The sequence below is a fragment of the Aedes albopictus genome, chromosome 2, assembly GCF_035046485.1.
Source record: "Aedes albopictus strain Foshan chromosome 2, AalbF5, whole genome shotgun sequence".
Lineage (NCBI taxonomy): Eukaryota > Metazoa > Arthropoda > Insecta > Diptera > Culicidae > Aedes > Aedes albopictus.
In genome coordinates this window covers 64,549,080-64,569,319 of record NC_085137.1, presented here as the reverse complement: position 1 = coordinate 64,569,319, position 20,240 = coordinate 64,549,080, and the positions used below count along the sequence as shown (strand labels likewise).

The window sequence follows — 20,240 nt, the reverse complement described above, 5'->3', positions numbered from 1 at the left end:
GTCTGAATTCCTTCAACAGCGTATGTTCGTTCTTGCCATACGATAAATGAGCCCAAGAATATTCGTTTAAGTTCTTGCTTGAAGAATACAAAGTTGAGATTCTGGTTCTCTCCAATGGGGGAGAATGTAAAGAAATAGTAGTAGAAGAAAGTTATCGTACGGTATTGCATAGTGGGAAATATTCTTCTTTGTTTAGCTGATGACGGAATAATTAAGTGATGGTGTTAAAGCATTTATGGTAATTAACAGCAATCAACGCCATGAGTGGTATAACTCATGGCGTAAATACTTCCTGTTTTTTCATATATCCGCTCTAGTAAATGTGTTGCAATTGAATATTGAATAGTTAACGATCACTAGTCGATACTCAAACAACCATGGTGTACAACACCTCGCTGGAAGCATACCGGGATATTATCAAACTGGCTCGGAGAATGGCAAGTTTCTGCGGAGTTGACCTGCTGGCAGACAATTACAAGCCTAACTGGAGAACTGCATTGACGTTTGCCGGTTGCATCAGCTATTTGTTCACCAGTGCCTATAGCGCCTGGTACTATTACCCGGATGTGTACAAAATTCTCCAGGCTCTGGCGCCCAACGGAATGGCCTGGCAAGGTTGCTTGAAGCTGTATATTGCAGTGACCCATCGGCGGTTTTTTCAAGGACGAGCAAATTACTTGGACGATTTCCACCAAAATCACGTCAATCGTCCTGCTGATAATGCCGTACTTCTGGCGTTAATGCACAAGATGCACCTTGCTTGCAGATTGCTCCTTTCGGCGTACATCACGGCCATTCTTGGATTTGGGTTGTACCCGGTGTATTTCTATGTGATGTACGGAGAGAGAAGCTTCGCAATCGACGTGTTGGTGCCGGGTATTGATCCAGAATCTCAGTGGGGATACTTTGTGACAGTGTTCTACCAATTTTTTCTGTTGGCGATCGCTATGGCTGGCATATCTGCTTTCGATACTACTTTTCTGATTTTCGTGTCGAATTTAGCAGGGTTGGTGGATGTTTTCAAGAACAAGCTGAGAGAGTTGGACAGCTTATTGGAGCAGAAAAAGGTTGGATTGTTTGAGGTAGAGGAGCTTGTACGAGACATTTTGAAAGATCACTACGAAATCGTTAGGTAATATTTTGTTGTGTGTGTGATTCTAAATGTTGAGCCAATGGCTTATTTTCAGTTATGAATCTGACTTGGATAATCGATATATTGCCGTAAACTTGATGCAAGTAGGATCATCGGTGGCATGCCTAAGTATATCGCTATTTCTATGTTACATGACAAACTACCTGCCAGGATATGCTTTCATTCTGGGAGCCGTGTTCCAGCTACTCTCCTATTGTCTTCTTGGGACCATATTTAGCGTAAAAGTAAAAAAAAAAAGAGCGCTGGGTATTTGGTGTTATTGTAATGGTACATTCTAATTAACTCTCAGAACGATGAAGTCATACTGGCAATCAATGGAACCAAGTGGTATTTGCTGGAAAAAGCTCAGCTCAAAATGGTAGGATTCATGCTTCACAGATGCCAGAACCCATCCAATCTCACAGTTGGAGGTTTTGCACCACTGAACATCGAGACATTTGTAGAGGTGATTTTACTGCATACAATGATAAAAAAAACAAAAGATAACGATTTATATCCATTTTCCATTGCAGATTATGAAAACAATTTACCAATTCTTTGCTATGATGATCAACTTTGTTGATTAAATGAGCTGCATTCAAAAGTGTACCTCCTAACATATCACCACATGTCTTTATATAATCGTTATCCGAACCATCTTAAATAAACTACTTATAACACCAACTCAGCGAAGTTCACGGTTTAGAATGATTCAACGACAGGCAAAAAACATCTGCATTTCCAGCATTGATGTGTAAATTAACTCTATATCATTTATAACCTGATGATAAACATTGATCTTTGATTGAACACAGCTTAAGTTTGTCTTGCACGTAAACCATTACCTGGTTGGGTTGCATCAAACGGCACAGTTTCTCCCTTCTATTGTCGTTGCTTGTAAGCATCTGTCGGATATCTGACTGAAATAAACGACGGCCCGTCAGCAGATTTTCACATTTCTCCTAGAGTCGTTTTTACCAGTTATACCTAGTATGTAGTAGAAAAACGATGAACTAAAATCGAAAAAGTTGCTACCAGAATCGGAAGCACACATTTAAACCATTGCCACACGGTGGGATAGAGAAGGGGAAGTTGGTTCAAAACGTTTGATATGAAAAACTGGATCTCCCTTACCGTTGCGTCAAGAACAAGACACAGTGCCGAAAAGGGGGGGGGGAGGGTTGGGCGTTGCTAGGGCTCTTGGCCCCCACTTTTTAAGGCCTCGAGGGAATTCCTGGACGAGTTTCTGATGGAAGATTCGAGGGAATTCCTGGAGGTATCCTCGAGAGAATTCTTGGTGGAATCATCGGAATAACCGAGGAAATTCGTGGAGAAATCCCTGAGGGAATTCCTGGAGGAATCCCGAAGGAAATTCCTGGAGAAATCCCCGAGGGAATTCCTGGAGGAATCCCTGAGGGAATTCCAGGAGGAAGCTTCGAGGGAATTCCTGGAGGAATTCCCGAGAGAATTCCAGGAGGAATCCCCGAGAGAATTCATAGAGTAATCCCCGAGAGAATTCCTGGAGGAGTCCCTGAGAGAATTGCTGGAGGAATCCCCGAGAGAATTGTTGGAGGAATCCCCGAGAGAATTCCTGGAGAAATCCCCGAGAGAATTCGTGGAGGAATCCCCGAGAAAATGCATGGAGGAATCCCCGAGAGAATTCTTGGTGGAATCACCGACGGAATTCCAGGAGGAAGCTTCGAGGGAATTCCAGGAGGAAGCTTCGAGGGAATTCCTGGAGAAAGCTTCGAGGGAATTCCTGGAGGAATCCCTGAAAGAATTGCTGGAGGAATCCCCGAGAGAATTCCTGGAGGAATCCCCGAGAGAATTCCTGGAGGAATTCCCGAGATAATTCCTGTAGGAATCCCCGTGGGAAGTCGTGGAGGAATCCCCGAGGGAATTCTTGGAGGAATCCCTGAGGGAATTCGTGGAGGAATCCCCGAGGCAATTCGTGGAGGAATCCCCGAGGGAATTCCTGGAGGAATCCCCAAGGGAATTCCTGGAGGAATTTCTGAAAGAATTCCTGGAGGAATCCTTGAAATAATTCAAGGAGGAATCCCTGAAAGAATTCCTGGAGGAATCCCTGAAAGAATTCCTGGAGGAATCCCTGAAAAAAATCCTGGAGGAATCCCTGAAAGAATTCCTGGAGGAATCCCCGAAGGAATTCCAGGAGGAATCCCCGAAGGAATTCCTGGAGGAATTCCTAAGGGAATTCCTTGAGGAATTCCTGAGGGAAATCCTGCAGCAATCCTCGAGGGAATTCCAGGAGAAATCCCCGAGGGAACTCCTGGAGGAATCACCGAGAGAACTCCTGGAGGAATCCCCAAGAGAATTTCTGGAGGAATCCCCAAGAGAATTTCTGGAGGAATGCCCGAGGGAATTCCTGTTAGTATCCCCGAGGGAATTCCTGCAAGAATCCCCGAGGGTATTCCTGGAAGAATCCCCGAGGATATTCCGATACTTACTGATACCTGATAAGGAATCCCCGAAGGATTTCCTGGAACATTTCCGAAGGAATTCCTTGAGGATTTTTGAAGGAATTCCGTGGGGATGCTTCGAGGGAATTCCCGAAGGAATCTCTGAATGAATTCCAGACAGAATTTCAGAGAAAACTTTGAATGATCTCCAGGAGAGACCCCTGACGAAACTGCTGAAGGAACCTCTGAAGGAACTTGTGGAGAGTTCTCTAGTGAAATTTCTAGAAAAATCCCTGAGGGAACTCCTGGAAGATTCTCTGACGGTTCTCCAATTCATGAATGAACTCCTGAGGCATCTCCTGAAAGAATCTCTGGGGGAACTCCTGGATCCCTCAACGAACACCTGGCGACATTCGTCAAGGAATTCCTGGAGAAATTGCTGAATAATTTTCGTTTGTGTTTTGAAGATGCACGATTGTTCAGTATGGACAATCTAGAGAGTTCCGATCATGCGGTTTCTCACGTGTACCCGGTTTTTGAGAAATCCCCTCAGTTTGTCTGCTTTACACATAAAATGAGCGAATTATGAATGCGTTTTATAGAAGATGCTGGCAGGCAGGGTCAAGGAAGTAGTTTCAGAATAGTGGTACTTTCGAGGTGGTCATTGCGGTCCAATCTCCCCCGGCCAGGTCCAACAACCAAAAGATCAACCGTCCCGGTAAGGAATCCGAATGAATGGAAGTAGCAATAACACATCGCACAGGATCCATCCTCCCTATAGGTGTCGGCAGTCGGCATTGAGCAAAAGTTGGTGAAAAGCAAAAGTCAGTTGAAGCGTGTCGAAAGCACACTTGTCAGCTTCATTCTCTTCAAAGCGCGATGAGGGGTGGGGGTGAGGAGAAGTAGTTGTGAGTTGCTTTCCATTTTAGACAGTACCTTTTCCACACAAATCTTTTCGGTAGTGTTGGGAAGGGTGTCTATTTTCATGGTTGCTGCTGGCGGCTTTGACGTTGAACAGCTTGCGGGCGGGTAGGGGCTCTGAGCGAAGGAACCGTTTTCGACACTATCAGGAGCAGCCGTTGAAGTGATGAGATGAAGTCTGCGGAAAAGGTGCAGCTGAGGTTTATTTCGCCTCAGTCAAACATTTGACGTTATTGTGAAGTTTTCAGGGAATTCCGTTCGTTGAATTCGTTGATTTTTTCTTCTCCCTGCTCGGACGCCACATTTTCATCAACCGCAAGACATGTGAGTCAGAGTACTTGTCTAATATAAACTTCATTTGGTGGAAAATCGCTAGACAATGGCGAGAGCAGACAGCATTCCAACCGCGTGGCGAAGGGTGTCTCGAGCGGTGAAATCAAGGTTTCTGCCATGGGTGGACAGAAATGGGAAAATGTTTTCGAAAAGAATTTCAACCATTTCGGAATCGTGCACAACACCCACGTTGCTATTTGTGGTCTGGAGTGTGGCGCGCGTGATAAGTGTATGTGTACGGTAGAGTTTCGGTAACTGCAAAAGTGTAATCGGTTTAAACTGCCTCTTTGCTGGGAGTACCAAATCGAAGAAGAGAGAATAAACGCGGCACTATATACTATACACTCCGATCATTATTTTTGTCCACTATGGGGGAGGGTGTGGTGGATTCGTAAACCAAATGGGACGTAAAAAAAATCAGAACGCTTGCCAATTTCCATTGAAATACACAATGTGTATTACACATACTAGATGCTAGTTTACCTTCTCCATGTGTTCGGCAAATTTTGAGTACTGACCAAGGGCTATCACGTGAGGCCATTCACTTTTTGGAATTATGACCGCAGATGGCAACACTGATCGATCTACATAAAACCGTCCATTAACTGGGGGTGTTGCTAATCAACAAGTAAGGTGCCAGCCAGAGTGGACGCGTCACGCGGCGCGGCGCGGTGCAATGCGGCATTTGACAGGTCGCGCGTCGACGCGCGGCAGAACTCCGTTCATTAGAATTCAGGGAAAACAATCATAACATGCCAGAGTGCGCGCGGAACGATGCGAAGCGGAAAGCGTTTAGCCGCGCGACGCACGACAAAACAGTGCATGCACTGTTTTTGATGCGAAAGTCACGCGGTTCGCGCGGAGAATTTTGTATTTTTGTGTGAATTTCGTCCGTTTTTATCAAATCATGGCGCTAATTTCACGAAATTGTTTTTCAAATGCATTCAAATGTGAATGTAAAAGATATTAACATGAATAATACCACATGTTTATTATCCGGTGGCGTCTCGTAACCTCACTTTTCACCTATTCTGCGAATCAAAATCAGTAATTCCTTCTAATTTATGACTAAACAATTAACGGAAATAATCAAAATCTCTGTCATTCTACATCCATTACAAGCAGAGCTTTCACATTACCCTTATCCATGTTTGATGCACAAAAACGTTTGGCACCCTCTCGTTTATTTTACTTTCTCAAAGTATTCTACTAGGGCTGTAAGCTTAAAAAAAGTTTCAAAATAAAAATTTACTATTTTTGAGTTAACAAACTTGTTCCATTGCATTGCTGTTTAAAAATAAACGAAGGGGTGCCATTTTTTTACGTATACAACCCTGTGGTAGCTCTGACTACAAGCTCACTTGTTCACAAAATTTCAAAATTTGTACCTGCAGGACGGGTAGATTTGAGGTTCGGGAATCACCATTGTCCCAAATGTATACCTCTTCTGAATCATCTGAAATAAATAGCAGTTGAAGGTAAATTTAGATAAATGGTTCATTTTTAATTTTAGGTTAATCACATATCTCCTGGAAATTTTTCATCAGATAACTCTAGACAACTGTTGAAATGTTATGGCTTTTAAACCGATAGAGAGGAGACAGCTCGCTTTGATTGTGTGCTACTGGTTGTCAAGGCAAACCTGTCACAAACTATCTCTGCAACCCGAGTTGGAAATTATACATTGATGGTATGAAGTGATCCAATATACAAAAAATCTTATCAAAACTTCTCACCGTGTGTTGTAATTTGAAAGATAAAATAATTATGGTGAGTTTAATAAAATAATTAATAAATAAAATAGTTATGGTCAGTATTCATGCACTGAAAATATTCTACACGTTCGAGCCACATGTTTCAAACATGAATTTTCACCACTTGGGAAACATCTGAATTTAACGTGTCAAACCAGTCATAAATCTACTTTTCGAAATCATGTGTAAAACACGATAATTTGGCATCAAAAATGTCAAATTTCTAAGAATATCAGTAACCAGGCACCCAGCTGCGGGTCCCTGTTCACCAAAAATGAAGTATGCTAGGACATACTTAACGCGGGCGAGTTCGGTGATGTACATTACATTATAGGCGAACCATTTCCATTATCGATACATAAACATACTTTCAAACACGATAAAATCATGTGTAAAAGACAGTGGTTCAAAACCTCAACTATTCAACATCTGATTCAAAAGAATTACACGTTAATATAGCGTGCTGTTCTAAACGATACATTAACGTGTAAAAGAACATGGATGAGGCGTGTCGATTATTTTCAGTGTGTACAAAGGTGGCGGAAATTATGAAAACTTTTAAGTTTGCTTTACGAATAGACGCGTTGCACCGCGTTCACTGTGGCTATCAAGCCGCGTTGGAAGCCGCGTCAAAAACGCGCCGCACCGCGTCGCGTCGCGCGACGCGTCCACTCTGGCCGCAGCCTAAAGTTTCAGCTTCTCTATCTCGCGAACGAAAGCAGATAGAAATGCGTCGTCTTCGACAAAGTTGTTCAGAAAGACAAACATATTCTGATGATCCACTAATTAGTTGGCGATTTTGCCACTAAATGGCGCTAGGTTCCAAGTAAAATTAAAGACTTCTTTATCTCGAGATCGAAACAATATAGAAATTGTAGGGATTAAGAGAAGAATCAACGGGCATATGGCATACGGTAATGCGCTACCGGCTAAACAAAGCAAACGAAACAAACGATCAAGATGAAACGAAACTTAAATCTTGTTAAGTGTTTCACGCGAGTACGTTGCATAATTTGCATCCATTCTCGTTGTTGAAAATATTCAGCCATTTAAATTGATTAGTGGCCACAGGGTCCGTCCGAACACTACAGAAATGTGTCGTCTTCGCCAAAGTTGTTCAGAAAAACAAGAACATTCAATTGGTCTTCGGTGATCTCACCGCTAGATGGCGCTAGTTATAAAGTAAAGTTTTTAACTTCCCTATCTCGGGATGGAAAGCAGATTGAAATGTGTCGCCTTCGACGATTTTTTTCAGAAAGACTAGAATATTCTGGTGATTCACCAATTAGTTGATGATTTCGCCGCCAAGTGGCGCTAGTTATTAAGTAATGTTTTAGACTTCTCTATCTTGGAAACCAAAGCAGACAGAAATGTGTCGTCTTCGACAAAGTTGTTCAGCAGGCCAATAATATTCCAGAGATTCATTAGTTGGTGATTTCGCCGCTAGGTGGCTAGTAATAAAACATATCGGGCATCAGAAGCATATACAAAGATGGAAATGTGTCGTCTTCAACAAAGTTGTTCAGAAGGACAAACATATTCTGGTGATTCACCAATTAGTTGGTGATTTCGCCACTAGGTAGCGGTAAGTTTCAAGTAACATTTCAGACTTCTTCATCCCGGGATTGAACGCATATAGAACTGTGTCATATTCGCCAAAGTTGTTCAGAAGGTCAAGACCATTCTTGTTATTTACCAATTAGTTGGTGATTTTGCCGCTAGGTGGCGCTAGTTTTCGAGTAAAGTTTTAGACTTCTTTATCTCATGATCCAAAGCATATAGAAAAGTATCGTCGTCGGCAAAGTTATTCAGAAGGACAAGAACGTTCTAGTGATTCACCAATTGGTTATGTCACATTCACCCGAATTCCCAACGCTCGAATGACACATGTCCCAAAGTCATTCGCCCCTATGTAACATTCTCCCAAATGTATTAAATGCGCCAACAATACAATAATTTACGAATTTTGAAGATAGGTGCTCATGAAGTCAGTAGTGGTTCAAGCTGGCCATTGTGGCAGCCATATTTGTATTATTTGATGTTTCACCTTAAGGCGTCGTCCACGTGTTGGGCCGAATGCCATTTGTCCAAATGCCATCCGGTCAAACGTGCCAATTGGGTAAATTATGATTAAACCTAAATCTCTACCCTTAACCGTTGACATTTCCAGATTATCAGCAAAAAGCAGCTGAAAATATTTTCATCAGAGATGTTCAAAAATGCGATTGTGCGATATTTGCCAGAAAACCGTTCGCCAGAAAACCATTCGCCAGAATGACAAACGCCAGAAAATCATTTGCCAGAATGTACCATTTGCCAGAATACTATTTGCCTGAAAGTACCATTTGCCAGAATGTACCAATCCCCAGAATTTAATATTAAATATTAAATTCTGGGGATTGGTACATTCTGGCAGATGATACTTTCGGGCAAATATAAATTTTCTTCATTTCCTTAGAATCAATTGAAACTAAAGATGTGATTGTGAGAATTTGATAGGTATATGTCAGTCTATTAACATAAAAAATCGTCAGTTTTAATCTTTTACAATAATTCGATATGTTCACTGCTAGGATGATCTCTTGATTTGTTTCGATAAAGGACGACTAGGGCTAGAACAACGAAAACAATTGGAAATGATTCACTGGTAGTTATTGAGCAAAGAGAAAATCGATCATTACAGATACGCCTGTAGGATACTAAGCGCGAGACTTCGATGTAATTAGGCTATAAGTGCATAGGTCCACAAACATCTGGCATGCTGAAAATACTGCTGACCGAAGTATGTACATTAGGCCGATTGGTCAATAGATAGAATGGTGATCACGAATCGCAATTCAGTGATTATGGAACAGGAATCGGAACGATTTCTAAAATTTGTTCGGTTTTCCAATAATTAGCTGATACTTCTACAATATTAATATTGCCGTATTGTTTTACCGCAATCAACAATTAATGTCAAAATCTAGTCTCACTAACTAAGAAGAACAGCCTATGTTCAAAAGAAGGCAAAATTAACTAGTTGATCAACGGTTTCGGTGCAAAAAACTTGTTTTTCTACAACTAAACTATTCTCTCCCATGGTAACCATGGTGCTGAAGCCTTTTTGCATGCAGATATACGATGTATTTAGAGCATTTATTACTTTACATGCAATTTTAAGGTTGATTTAAAGTGGAAATGGTCAATTATAAAATCAAATTAGGATTATACTGGTATAATCTTAGTTCAGCCGCATAATTGCTATTTCCATTTTAAATCAACCTTAAATGTCCATGTAAAGTAATGATTGTTCTAAATATCCCGTATATCTGCATGCAATAAGGCTTCAGCACCGTGGTTACTTGGCTAGTTCAAATAATGAATTTTTCCTTCTTCTAAACACAGGCTGTTCTTTCTAGTTTCATTAGGGGTATTCTTGAAACAGATTAAATCGTTGCGTAAGCCATGATTATCTGCAATAATCATGATTATTGAAATGTTTCATGAAATTGCGAATGAAATAATCAAAGATTGCCTTGGTGACTGCGACGTTTAATCAATTTAATCACCTTACACTGTTGAGTGAATCCCCTAATTGCAAGACTAGTTTTTGGCATAAATTGTTGATTATGTTAGAACCGTAAAGCAATATTGGTATTGCGGAACTAATAAAAAAATATAACAGATCTTAAACCCGTTTATTGTTCCTATATTTAAAAGAAGGAAAGATTCATGCACACCAAGAAAATATCATGTAATTTTAAATGTCCTGAACCTGACATATACGAGCATCTTGAAAACGCAACCAACCAGCACTTACATGATGCGCGTAAAATTGAGTCCAATTTGCGTTTCAGTCTTGAAACGTTTACGTTTTTTGGTGATTCCGTTTCGTGGAAATTTTAGAATTTCTAAGTGTGTGGGTAAAATACAGTAGGTCTAACTTCAACAATTATTTTAACAGCATAAAAGGAGAAAACGAAAAAAAAGGCCTTTCGGCATGACATTCGACTAAACGGCCATCAGTCGAATGCCCTAACACCATTGATATTAGGATTCTATAACAGTAGCCGGAGCGCCATTAGCCATAATACCAAAGCCCAAATATGTTAAGCTCACATGTTACAATTACCATGATAAGGGAATATATTGGTTAGAAATTGCGCAAATGAACTAAGAAGTTCATCTAGAAAAACAGCAGATGATTAAAAGAAGGAAAAAAACTGTGCTGGAATTATTAGAATTAATTTCCTCAAGAACAAGCTTTTTATAGCATTTGATCAAGTGATATTCGGCCTAATGGTAATGGCTTTCAGGCAGTGACAGTCTAATGGTATAGGTAAAACCGTCACTTGAGTTATTATTTCTGTGTATTTTACTCGTTGCTTCCAAAAGGTTTTTGTTTAGGGTATTCGATTGACTTAAGTGTGTGATCAACAATACCGGGTAATTTTGCTGTTTGGCACAAAAATTATTAAAAGTTACTCTAAAATCATTTCTTGTTTGTTCTTACATCATTTCCGATAATTTATTTTACTTTCGCATATAAATCTGAACAAAAATTAAATTTAACATTTTTTACAATCGTTATTTTGGGCTAGTCGATCCCAAACAAATAAAAAACATGATTTTTTTTTTTCAAAAATAATTTTTTAAATTATCATTAGATTGAGAACACTTCTGGATTGAGAACTATGGAAAATTTCTGGGAAATGGTACTTTCTGGGGAATGGTACATTCTGGCAAATGGTTTTCTGGGAAATGGTGCTTTCTGGCAAACGGTTTTCTGGGAAATGGTATTTTCTGGCAAATGTCTTTCTGGCCAATGGCATTCTGGCGAATGGTTTTCTGGCAAATATCGCACAATCCAAAAATGCTTTTCAGGGTTCCTCCATAAGGATTGCTTGTTTTGTGCCTCCCAGCGATACCCGTGATTCAAGCAGAAATCTATTTCCAAAGATTATTTCCGAAATTTCTCCAAAGATTCATCTCAAACTATCTTCGGGATTCATGCAAAAAAATACTCAGGAACCGGGGAAGTTTTTCGACTTTCCCCGATTATCCCTTCAGCGCGCGCGCTGTTGTAAAAGTACAACACTACCAAAAAACCTCGCTTTTCGTATACAGCAGGAGCGCAGTGCAGTTTCTGTTGTTTGATGGCGCGCGTCCTGGAAGGTTATAAAGAATTTCAGTCGAAAGCGCTCTACGGTTACTCAGGAACTTTTGATTAATTTTCTAGGGATTATCCAGAGTCCTGATTCTTTCTTTTTTTTTCCTGAATCCTGGAACCTTCAGGTATTCTTCCAGCATGACTTTCTGCTAATTTGTCCAGTGCTTCTTCCTTCAGGAGTATTTCCGGAATGCCTTTCGATTTTATCCAAGGAATCGGGGATTCCTTCCAGAGGTGTTCTAAGATTATTTGCCAGAAATAACATAATTGTTGTGCCACAATGTGCACAATGTACTAAAACTATGTCACACATTCGATTTGACTATCTCATTCCGGATCTGAGATAGAGAGATCGGATTCGATTATCCGTGATTTAATTATCTGGCAAAAATAGCTCGATAATTTGTTTGCACAATTTGAGATGGTAACATGTCAAAAGATATAGGAAATTAAAAAAAAAATATTTTTATTATGCACTAGCTGTCCCGGCAAACGTCGTACTGCCTGCCTGCTTTCTGTGTTTTTGAAATACCGCTCCATAGAGGTGTCCCCCGCAACTTCATCTATTTGTATTTCCTCTTTTTCCAGAAATCGGAGGAGTCTCACACTATGCTAAGAACCACGGCATAAATATCACAAGGCAGGCTACAGGGTGCGGCAGGAAAAAATGCGAAAAGTTCAAGGCACTATTACACGCTAAATATGGGATATATATGACTTTTTTTTCATGTCAGTGTATCAGTCAATGTCTATATTCTAGCACTGAAAAATAAAAATGAACACATTTGATGTTTAACATGTGATAATGTAGACCTAATAAGCGGATATCAATAAACTGCGCGCCCAATGGTCATTAAACAAAATGACTATAACAGTAACAAAATTAGCTCAAATTCGATGAACAACCAGACCACACTGATCCAGAGCCATGTAGTTTCACATACCAGATGAAATAAGTACATATATTTGATGATATTGTAGAGAAAATCAAAAAAATTGTTTTATCAGATGCGAAATTTAGCGACCTGTGCGGTTATCTGCGGTTTGAATATTCTGGTTGTCTTCATCTTCAGGCACCGCCCTGTAAAGGTTAGTGACCAAAATGGGAAATTTTTTAATTAACTTTTCAGAAAACTAGCCTATTATAGATCATGGAACGTTGAAACATAGATTGGTTAATGTCAAATGGACGAAAATGAGGTTTGAAGTTGAAAAACACTTTCGCAGGTAAACATCTGCTTTGGATGTAAGCATGTGACGTCGTTCTTATCGTTTTTCACGTAGATCAAATTGGTGTGGAGTACTAGATCACCTATGAACGATTTGAATTACGTCAACAAAAAACTGTCAGATTTCGGGAATATATCACCTTCTGTACACCGTGCTAAGAACCTTTCTCGGCCCCAAAAGTACCCTCATACAGAGTTTCACGCTGATCGGCTCAGTTTCCGAATCCATAAGGGTCAGACAGACAGATAGACAGCCAGACGCCAGACAGCCAGACAGCCAGACAGCCAGACAGCCAGACAGCCAGACAACCAGACAACCAGACAGCCAGACAGCCTGACAGACAGACAGCCAGACAGCCAGACAGCCAGACTATAACATTGTCGAACATTCAAATGGCCTATCTCACACCGGATCTGTGATATGGACCTATATTAGAATCTACTTGACCAGTGTTGCTAGCTAATACAAAAATTATGTGATATTAAATTACGTCAAAAATTTCAGTATTTTAAAATGGCGCCAAAGATGCTACTCGACTGCTACATAATCTTAATCGAACAATCGAATTCGATAAATTATCCCAAAATCATGTTGATCGATGTTTAACATTATGCAGCGTTACCAGTTGCAGAGATAATTTTAAAAACCAAATTTTACAAAGACAAGGACTCAAGGTAAATTTAGATGACTTGTTGATATTGTGTAACGTTACTTCAAACTATATCCATCACCAATTGTAGTGATTTATTTAATCAGATTTTTATCTACAGTTCAACAGTGTTGCCAGCTTAAAAAAAGCTTTTTATTCTATGCAACATGAAACAGCGTTTGACATCTACATAAATTATGCTGGAGATTCTTTTATGTTGCACACAATTCTGCCCATATTCGCATAGGTGACGTAAACGCCACATAGGTCAAAATCCACTTTTTTAGCTTAACATATCCTACACCATGTATAGCATATGCTCCAATTATTAAAAAAAGGTGTTTGTTCTAAAACATGTGAGTATATTGAAAAGAACGTTTTGACGTAACCACCATGTGGTCGATATACTGACGTCTGTGTACAAGAAAACTAAAATCTCCCCATAAAACGTGATTGAACATAATTTATTGAGATAATTTATTAAGATAATTTATTGACACAAACATAATTTATATTTGAGAACTCTAATTATTTGATTTCAGATGCCTGAAAATCATTTTCAATATCAACAACTTTCATAGTGAATATTATCAATTATGTTTAATACTTATTATGAATGCAATGTAGATACTAAAACATGCATGATGCTTTGACAGCAATATGCGCATAATTAAACAAATTGATACTTGATAGCCTACAACTCGTAGCGGTGAGTCTACGCCGATTGAAGGGTAGAAATTAAGCAGCTTAAAACACGAGCGAAAATTTTACTGCCCAGGGAGTTCGGAAGCCGGGGGAACGCTGATTACGCAGTGGGGATACCTTTTTCCAGAAAATTATTTTGTATCATTTTCACCAGGTTCAGTCTAAGTCACTGTAGTCAAAATAAGCCCTGAAACGCTTAGTTTTATTCGTTTTTCGTACTAGTATACAGTAGTTATTTATGCAAAATTTGCAAAATGATGATTTTTTCAGCACAAGTCTTACATTAATCCAACGAGGCTTGCCGAGATGGATAAATACGACGAGCGCTGAAAAATCGAGTTTGCAACGATTTGCATACAATTTTTTTTTGCTATTACAAAAAATTCGGTTGGACAAGAATCTTTTCTAGATCAGATACTTCTGCATAACGTGCTACGACTCGTGCTGAAAATAATATCATTATGCAACTTGTTGCATAAATAACTATTGTGAATTTTTCAGTTTCTGCACCCTCCAATATAGGTAAATACTCTTCCTGCGTGAAAAAAGGGGAATTCACAGTGGTGTAGAACACACAACGAGGAAAGATGCATTCAGCGCTATCAGCTATTTTTAGGTGAATATTAGAGTGGGTCAACGTTGTATGGAGAAACTTTAAATTTGATCGTATCAACCCGGAAAAAGCTTCTTCAATCTATATTAACGCCCAAACCAACTGTGCAAAATTTGGGAGCGATTGGTTGCGTCCCCGTATTCCGCATTGCGATTGAAATTTGTATGGAAATTAGTATGGAAAACGTCCTTTTTTGCATTTTACTCATAACTTGAATTCCTTTGTCTAATACCATGTATCTAATGACGTTAAAGTATTGCCTAAGATATGCCGAAAAACTTTGCCGAAGACCGCAAAGTGATCCGACGCTTGTGGAAAAAGTTATTCGCCTGGTAACTTAGGCCAAAAATTGAGATTTTATTATTGATGTTATTCCTTTACATGTTAAATGTTAAGCACCACTGGGCAATCTGTACGTTATAACTTTTTTCACAAGTGTCGGATCACTTTGTGGTCTTCGGCAAAGTTTTTCGGCATATCCTAGGCTATACTTTACCGCCATTGGTTAGACTGTTTTAGACGAAAAATTTCAATTTATGAGAAAAATGCAAAAAAGCACGTTTTCCCATACTAAATTCCATACAAATTTCAATCGCAATGCGGAATACCGGGAAGCAACCAATCACTCCCAAATTTTGCACAGTTGCTTTGGACGCTGAAACGAATCGAAAAAGCTTTGTTCCAAAAAATCGACTTTATTGACCCAGTCTAGTGAATATTGTCTTCTACAAAGTAAAGAACCTCCTTCGGTAAAGTTATAGATTCATAGCCACAAAATGCAGTTGAGGAAGACCTAAAAGGCCCACGTGCGCGCCCTACCACGAAGCCATCGGCTCCTTCCTGGTTCTCTGCTAATATGGTATAAGTTTGTCATTTCTCTGGCATACGAGCTACGTACCCAGCCCACCGCAGCCCGCCGTGTTTTATCCGCTTCATTATACATTAGTTAATCGATTTTATCAGCCTGTTTCGGGGACACTTTTTTTGTTCTTCTTAACCCTAAAAGGGATACCTGGGGTCCATTGGACCCCCGGCGCCTTTCAGAGCTCGTCTCTGATGGAACACACTCAGCGAGGTGACGAAACTGAGGCCATGAAGGGTTAAATATCTAAATAGATTTTCAAGCAGTAGTTTAGTGATGAACATGATTGAACTAGTTGAAGTTTGGCCGTAAGTTAATGAGAACTAAAAGTTTGTGGGGCTGACAAAATTGGGTTCATACCGTATCGATTTATTTACATTCTTGGTACAATTCATAGTTCATGGAACGCCGCCATATGCCGTGATCCTGGTTAGCGGCGAGTATTGTTCGCAGTTAACGTGCTTACTTTAAATTACTCTAAAATGGGTGTTTGTCAAATCTCTTAAGTATAGAATCCAAACACCTCATGTATGAACAGTTATATTTTTTGTATGGATGATTGTGGTAGATCTCTATCGCTTCCTCTGAATTACGACGTAATCTCCTCAAACCCCCTTTCAGCTACTTAAAGTGCTTGAAGTAAACTCATTGAAACCCGTAACGTGAGTTTTTGTGGCACCTGATTGATTAATGAAATAGTAAACTAATGGTTAGCCACGAGTAAAATCATTCCACAGCAAAACTATTATAAGTTTTACGTTTTGTTTCAAAACCATCATTGAAACAATACTACTGAACTGTTGTGGCTTTCCAGTCTAACAAAAGTGAAACGGTCAGGAGTTTGGCATAGCCGTTTCAATCCTGTTAGGCTGAGAAAACCACAACAGTTCAGCATTTCTTCCCAGTCGTAAAACATCCTCCAAAACTTAGATAAATTTAATCCATATCTATCTGATTAGACGTTGGGTGTATAAGCTTTTGATGTTTACTAATTTAATTGTAAAAACTTAGTGTAGAGGAATAGTACAAGGTTATTAAAATGAAATTAGTTTCGTAACATTTCGTAATTTGTCGAATATGAGAAAAAACAAATGAGGCCCATGGGTGACACTTAATGTTTCAGTTTATCAAGTAAATCTCAAAAAATTGTAAATATTACTAAGTTATTTCTTAATGAATACTTACGTACAACATCATCTTTTGGATAAGGCATAAAATAACCTTTTCAACATGGACTGCCTTAATTGCATGGTGCATTGGAAGAAGCCGTTAGGATCCATCGCAGAGCCTGGGGATTAATGTTAATTCCGGTATTTTGCACACATTAAACGAAATAAGAAAACTGGTCGGCGTAAAGTCAAATTGGACTAGGCGATTTTTTGGACAGGTAAAGATAAGCCAAGGAATCATAGTATTTCAAGAAATAATGCACATGCTTTGATATCCCAATTTCTTGCAGGACATTTTCCCATAATCATTGAAAAACAGTTGGTCTTTGTTGATAAGCAGCAGTCCCGACTCGAAAGAAGATGTACTAACCGTGGTTTCAGAAAAAAAGCTTACACATCACATTCTGAAAATGTGAACTATCCGATAGTGCGGTCGAGCGTACCATAAAGCGTGGGCATCGTAGTCAGATTCACAGTTGGTCGGCTTTAACGCACGAATACGGACATTCAGCCGGAGACCCGGGTTCGATTCCCGTTCCGGTCGGGAAACTTTTTTCGACTCCCTGGGCATGGTATATCATTGCACTTGCCTCACAATATACAAATGCATGCAATTGCAGGCAAAGGAAGCCCTTCAATTAATAACTGTGGAAGTGCTCAAAGAACACTAAGTTGAAGTGAGGCAGGTCAAGTCTCAGTGGGGACGTAGAGCCATATAGAAGAAGAAGAAGACGGACATTCCGGAAAAAAAATCTAACACGTGTTCAGAAAACGGGTACCGTAATAGCTAACATAACGGTCATAGCAATCTGGTTGTTACGTCAACTTATCCGTGTAATCATTCATCAAAACGACTGAATGGTCGCATAAACTGACGTACACGTTTTAAATATGGAAAAATTACATGAAACATCTTAAAATCATTGCGGCTCACTTTTTGTAGTTGTAATCCACGAAACTGACAGATTATTTCATTCAAATAGTTGGTGCATATGTAAATCCGGAAAAAATCTATAAAATCGTGTTTTTCCATTAGAACAGACGTTGGTTAGTTTCTCAGCTCTGAAGCGTGTAATCAAGAATCGATGTATGGACGGCTTTTGGTTTGTGGTTTTGTCTAAAACTTGGCCGAATAGAGTAGGGGTCGTACACGCATACTGAAGTCATGAGGAAGGTGTGAAGGCAACTCTCCACGAGGTGAATGTAAAATACACTCACCTTGTGGAGAATCGCTTTCACAGCTCTGTCACGACTTTGGCATGCGTATGCGACCCCTACTCTGCTCGACAAAGTTTTAGACAAAACCACAAGGCAAAAGTCGTCCATACATCGTTTCTTGGTTGCACGCTTCTGAGCTGAGAAAAAAGCAAGTGAGTGTAACTCTTTGCAAGTGAGTGTTTCCATCCCTTATTTGCACATATCCATTGATATGTATATATTTAGCAATACATGATTCTATTTGAACAGTGTTGCCATCTAACATAAAAAAATGATGTCCGGAGTAATCACTGGTTGGCCTTTGTTGTCCTTTCGAACTTTACTGACCATTATTACATGTGTACCATTAAGAAAGCTATCAAAGGTTTACAGCAATGATTGAAGAGGAAGTTAATCTAATTTTTGGACGTAAAAAAGAGGACGTGAATCAATCCGGCGTACAATAAACGGACGTAAAATATGATCGGAGTGTATTTACATACTTGGAAGCTTGAGAGAAACCTTTTTTTTTCTTCTACCTAATTGTGATTGCCTGGAAATCAAAACTTTTGAAAACATCAAGATCGCACAGCCGAGTAGTGAGGAAACAACTTATTTTTTCATTTATTTAGTAGGGTATGAGTGCCATAAGTAATGTTACGCTAACAAATGCATCCTATTCGAAAACAAGCGGTTACGACACCTAATGATTTCGTTGTTTTCATGCATGCGCACTTCTAACAAAAAATAAAACAAATAGGGTATGTTTGCCATCAGTAATCTCATGCTCCCATTTTCATCCTATTCGAAAACATGCAATTACGGGACCGATTGACTCCGTTCTTTTTACTTTCATGGGTGCTTACTTGTAACAAAAAATACAAAAATAAGAAACAAGACAAACAGCGCTTCAATCCTTTGTTTTTTTGTGGGATGAAAATGGGAGCCACATGCTTAAGAAGGGAACCAATACCCTATAAGAAACAAAGCGCTTAAATCCTTTCGAGCCACATGCTTAATAATAAACAATTATTTTTCCGTGATCTCATCAATTTCGACAGTTCATCGATGACGTCTCCAAACACTTTGGAGTTTTGCAAACGCCATCAAATCGTGTTACATCTACCAGTCGTCTACTGTGCTACTATGCAATCATGTAAGTTCAACATTGCAAACAAAGTTTCGATCGATTCAGCGTGTGGAAAAAAAGTCCTGCTATGATTCACAGATTTCAACACTTTGCCAACTTCAAGTCAACCGGATGTTTTCGATAATGAGAGCAATTTTCTTCTCTCTCTCGTATGTGAACAGGGACGATGCTATGGAAAAGTTTGATAGATAGCAAACATGAATCGATACCATGTCGCTTCTGACGGTTGGATGATGATAAGATAAGGTTATTCATCATAGTTTTTCATGTTGATTGGAGAAGTCAATCTAGGAATCTTTTAAGGATTGAGTAGGTTGGCTTTTTGAACATGCCTTTTTTGGGTCAGCCTAATGCTGCACATGAAACCCTGCAGCTCATTTAAACCCGATTTTATTATGTAATTATTTATGTTACTGCCAATTAACTTCGACGCCTGTCAATCAACACCATTAGAGCCGTCGTTTCTCATAAAAAAAAACTCCGTGCCATTTATGATGTGTTAAAAATTGAACCATCAATCTGTTTTACTATCCAATTTGCCCACCTAGGTAAACAAAGAACGCATAAAATATGCCACAGTAGGTACCTGTGCCACTTGAACTGCGAGGGGGAAAAAAGCTCGAGTCCGACTAATGGAGCAATTTACAACCGTTTTACAAGAATGCAGCCCACTCTTTGGTGCTGCAGCCGAAGCCGGAGAGACCTAATCCCTGACAGCCACTTATCCATTTGAAGTATGTTGAAACCACATGCACAAAAAGCCAAAGCACGGCCATGTTGCAAAGGAATGAGTAGCAATGAGGTTCGGTAGAACTTTCTACTGCGATAGGGTTGCCATTCTAGAAATGTTTTTTATTGGTCAAGTTCGAGACACTCAAGAGGGCTTTCCGGCCAAAGTACGTATATGTCAGAGCATGAGAGTGTGGAGCGGACCTGGTGTGATGGTTAGAACACTT

General features: G+C 39.6%; 1 protein-coding gene across 1 annotated transcript; it reads left to right on the top strand.

The window, feature by feature from the left end:
* Positions 1–333: 333 nt before the first annotated feature.
* LOC109419311 (putative odorant receptor 83c) lies at positions 334–1,864 on the top strand. Its single transcript, XM_019693546.3, has 4 exons — positions 334–1,132; positions 1,188–1,377; positions 1,443–1,598; positions 1,666–1,864. The coding sequence occupies exons 1-4, from the start codon at positions 378–380 to the stop codon at positions 1,717–1,719; spliced, it is 1,155 nt and encodes a 384-aa protein (XP_019549091.3). The 5' UTR covers positions 334–377; the 3' UTR covers positions 1,720–1,864.
* The last annotated feature ends 18,376 nt before the right edge of the window (positions 1,865–20,240 follow it).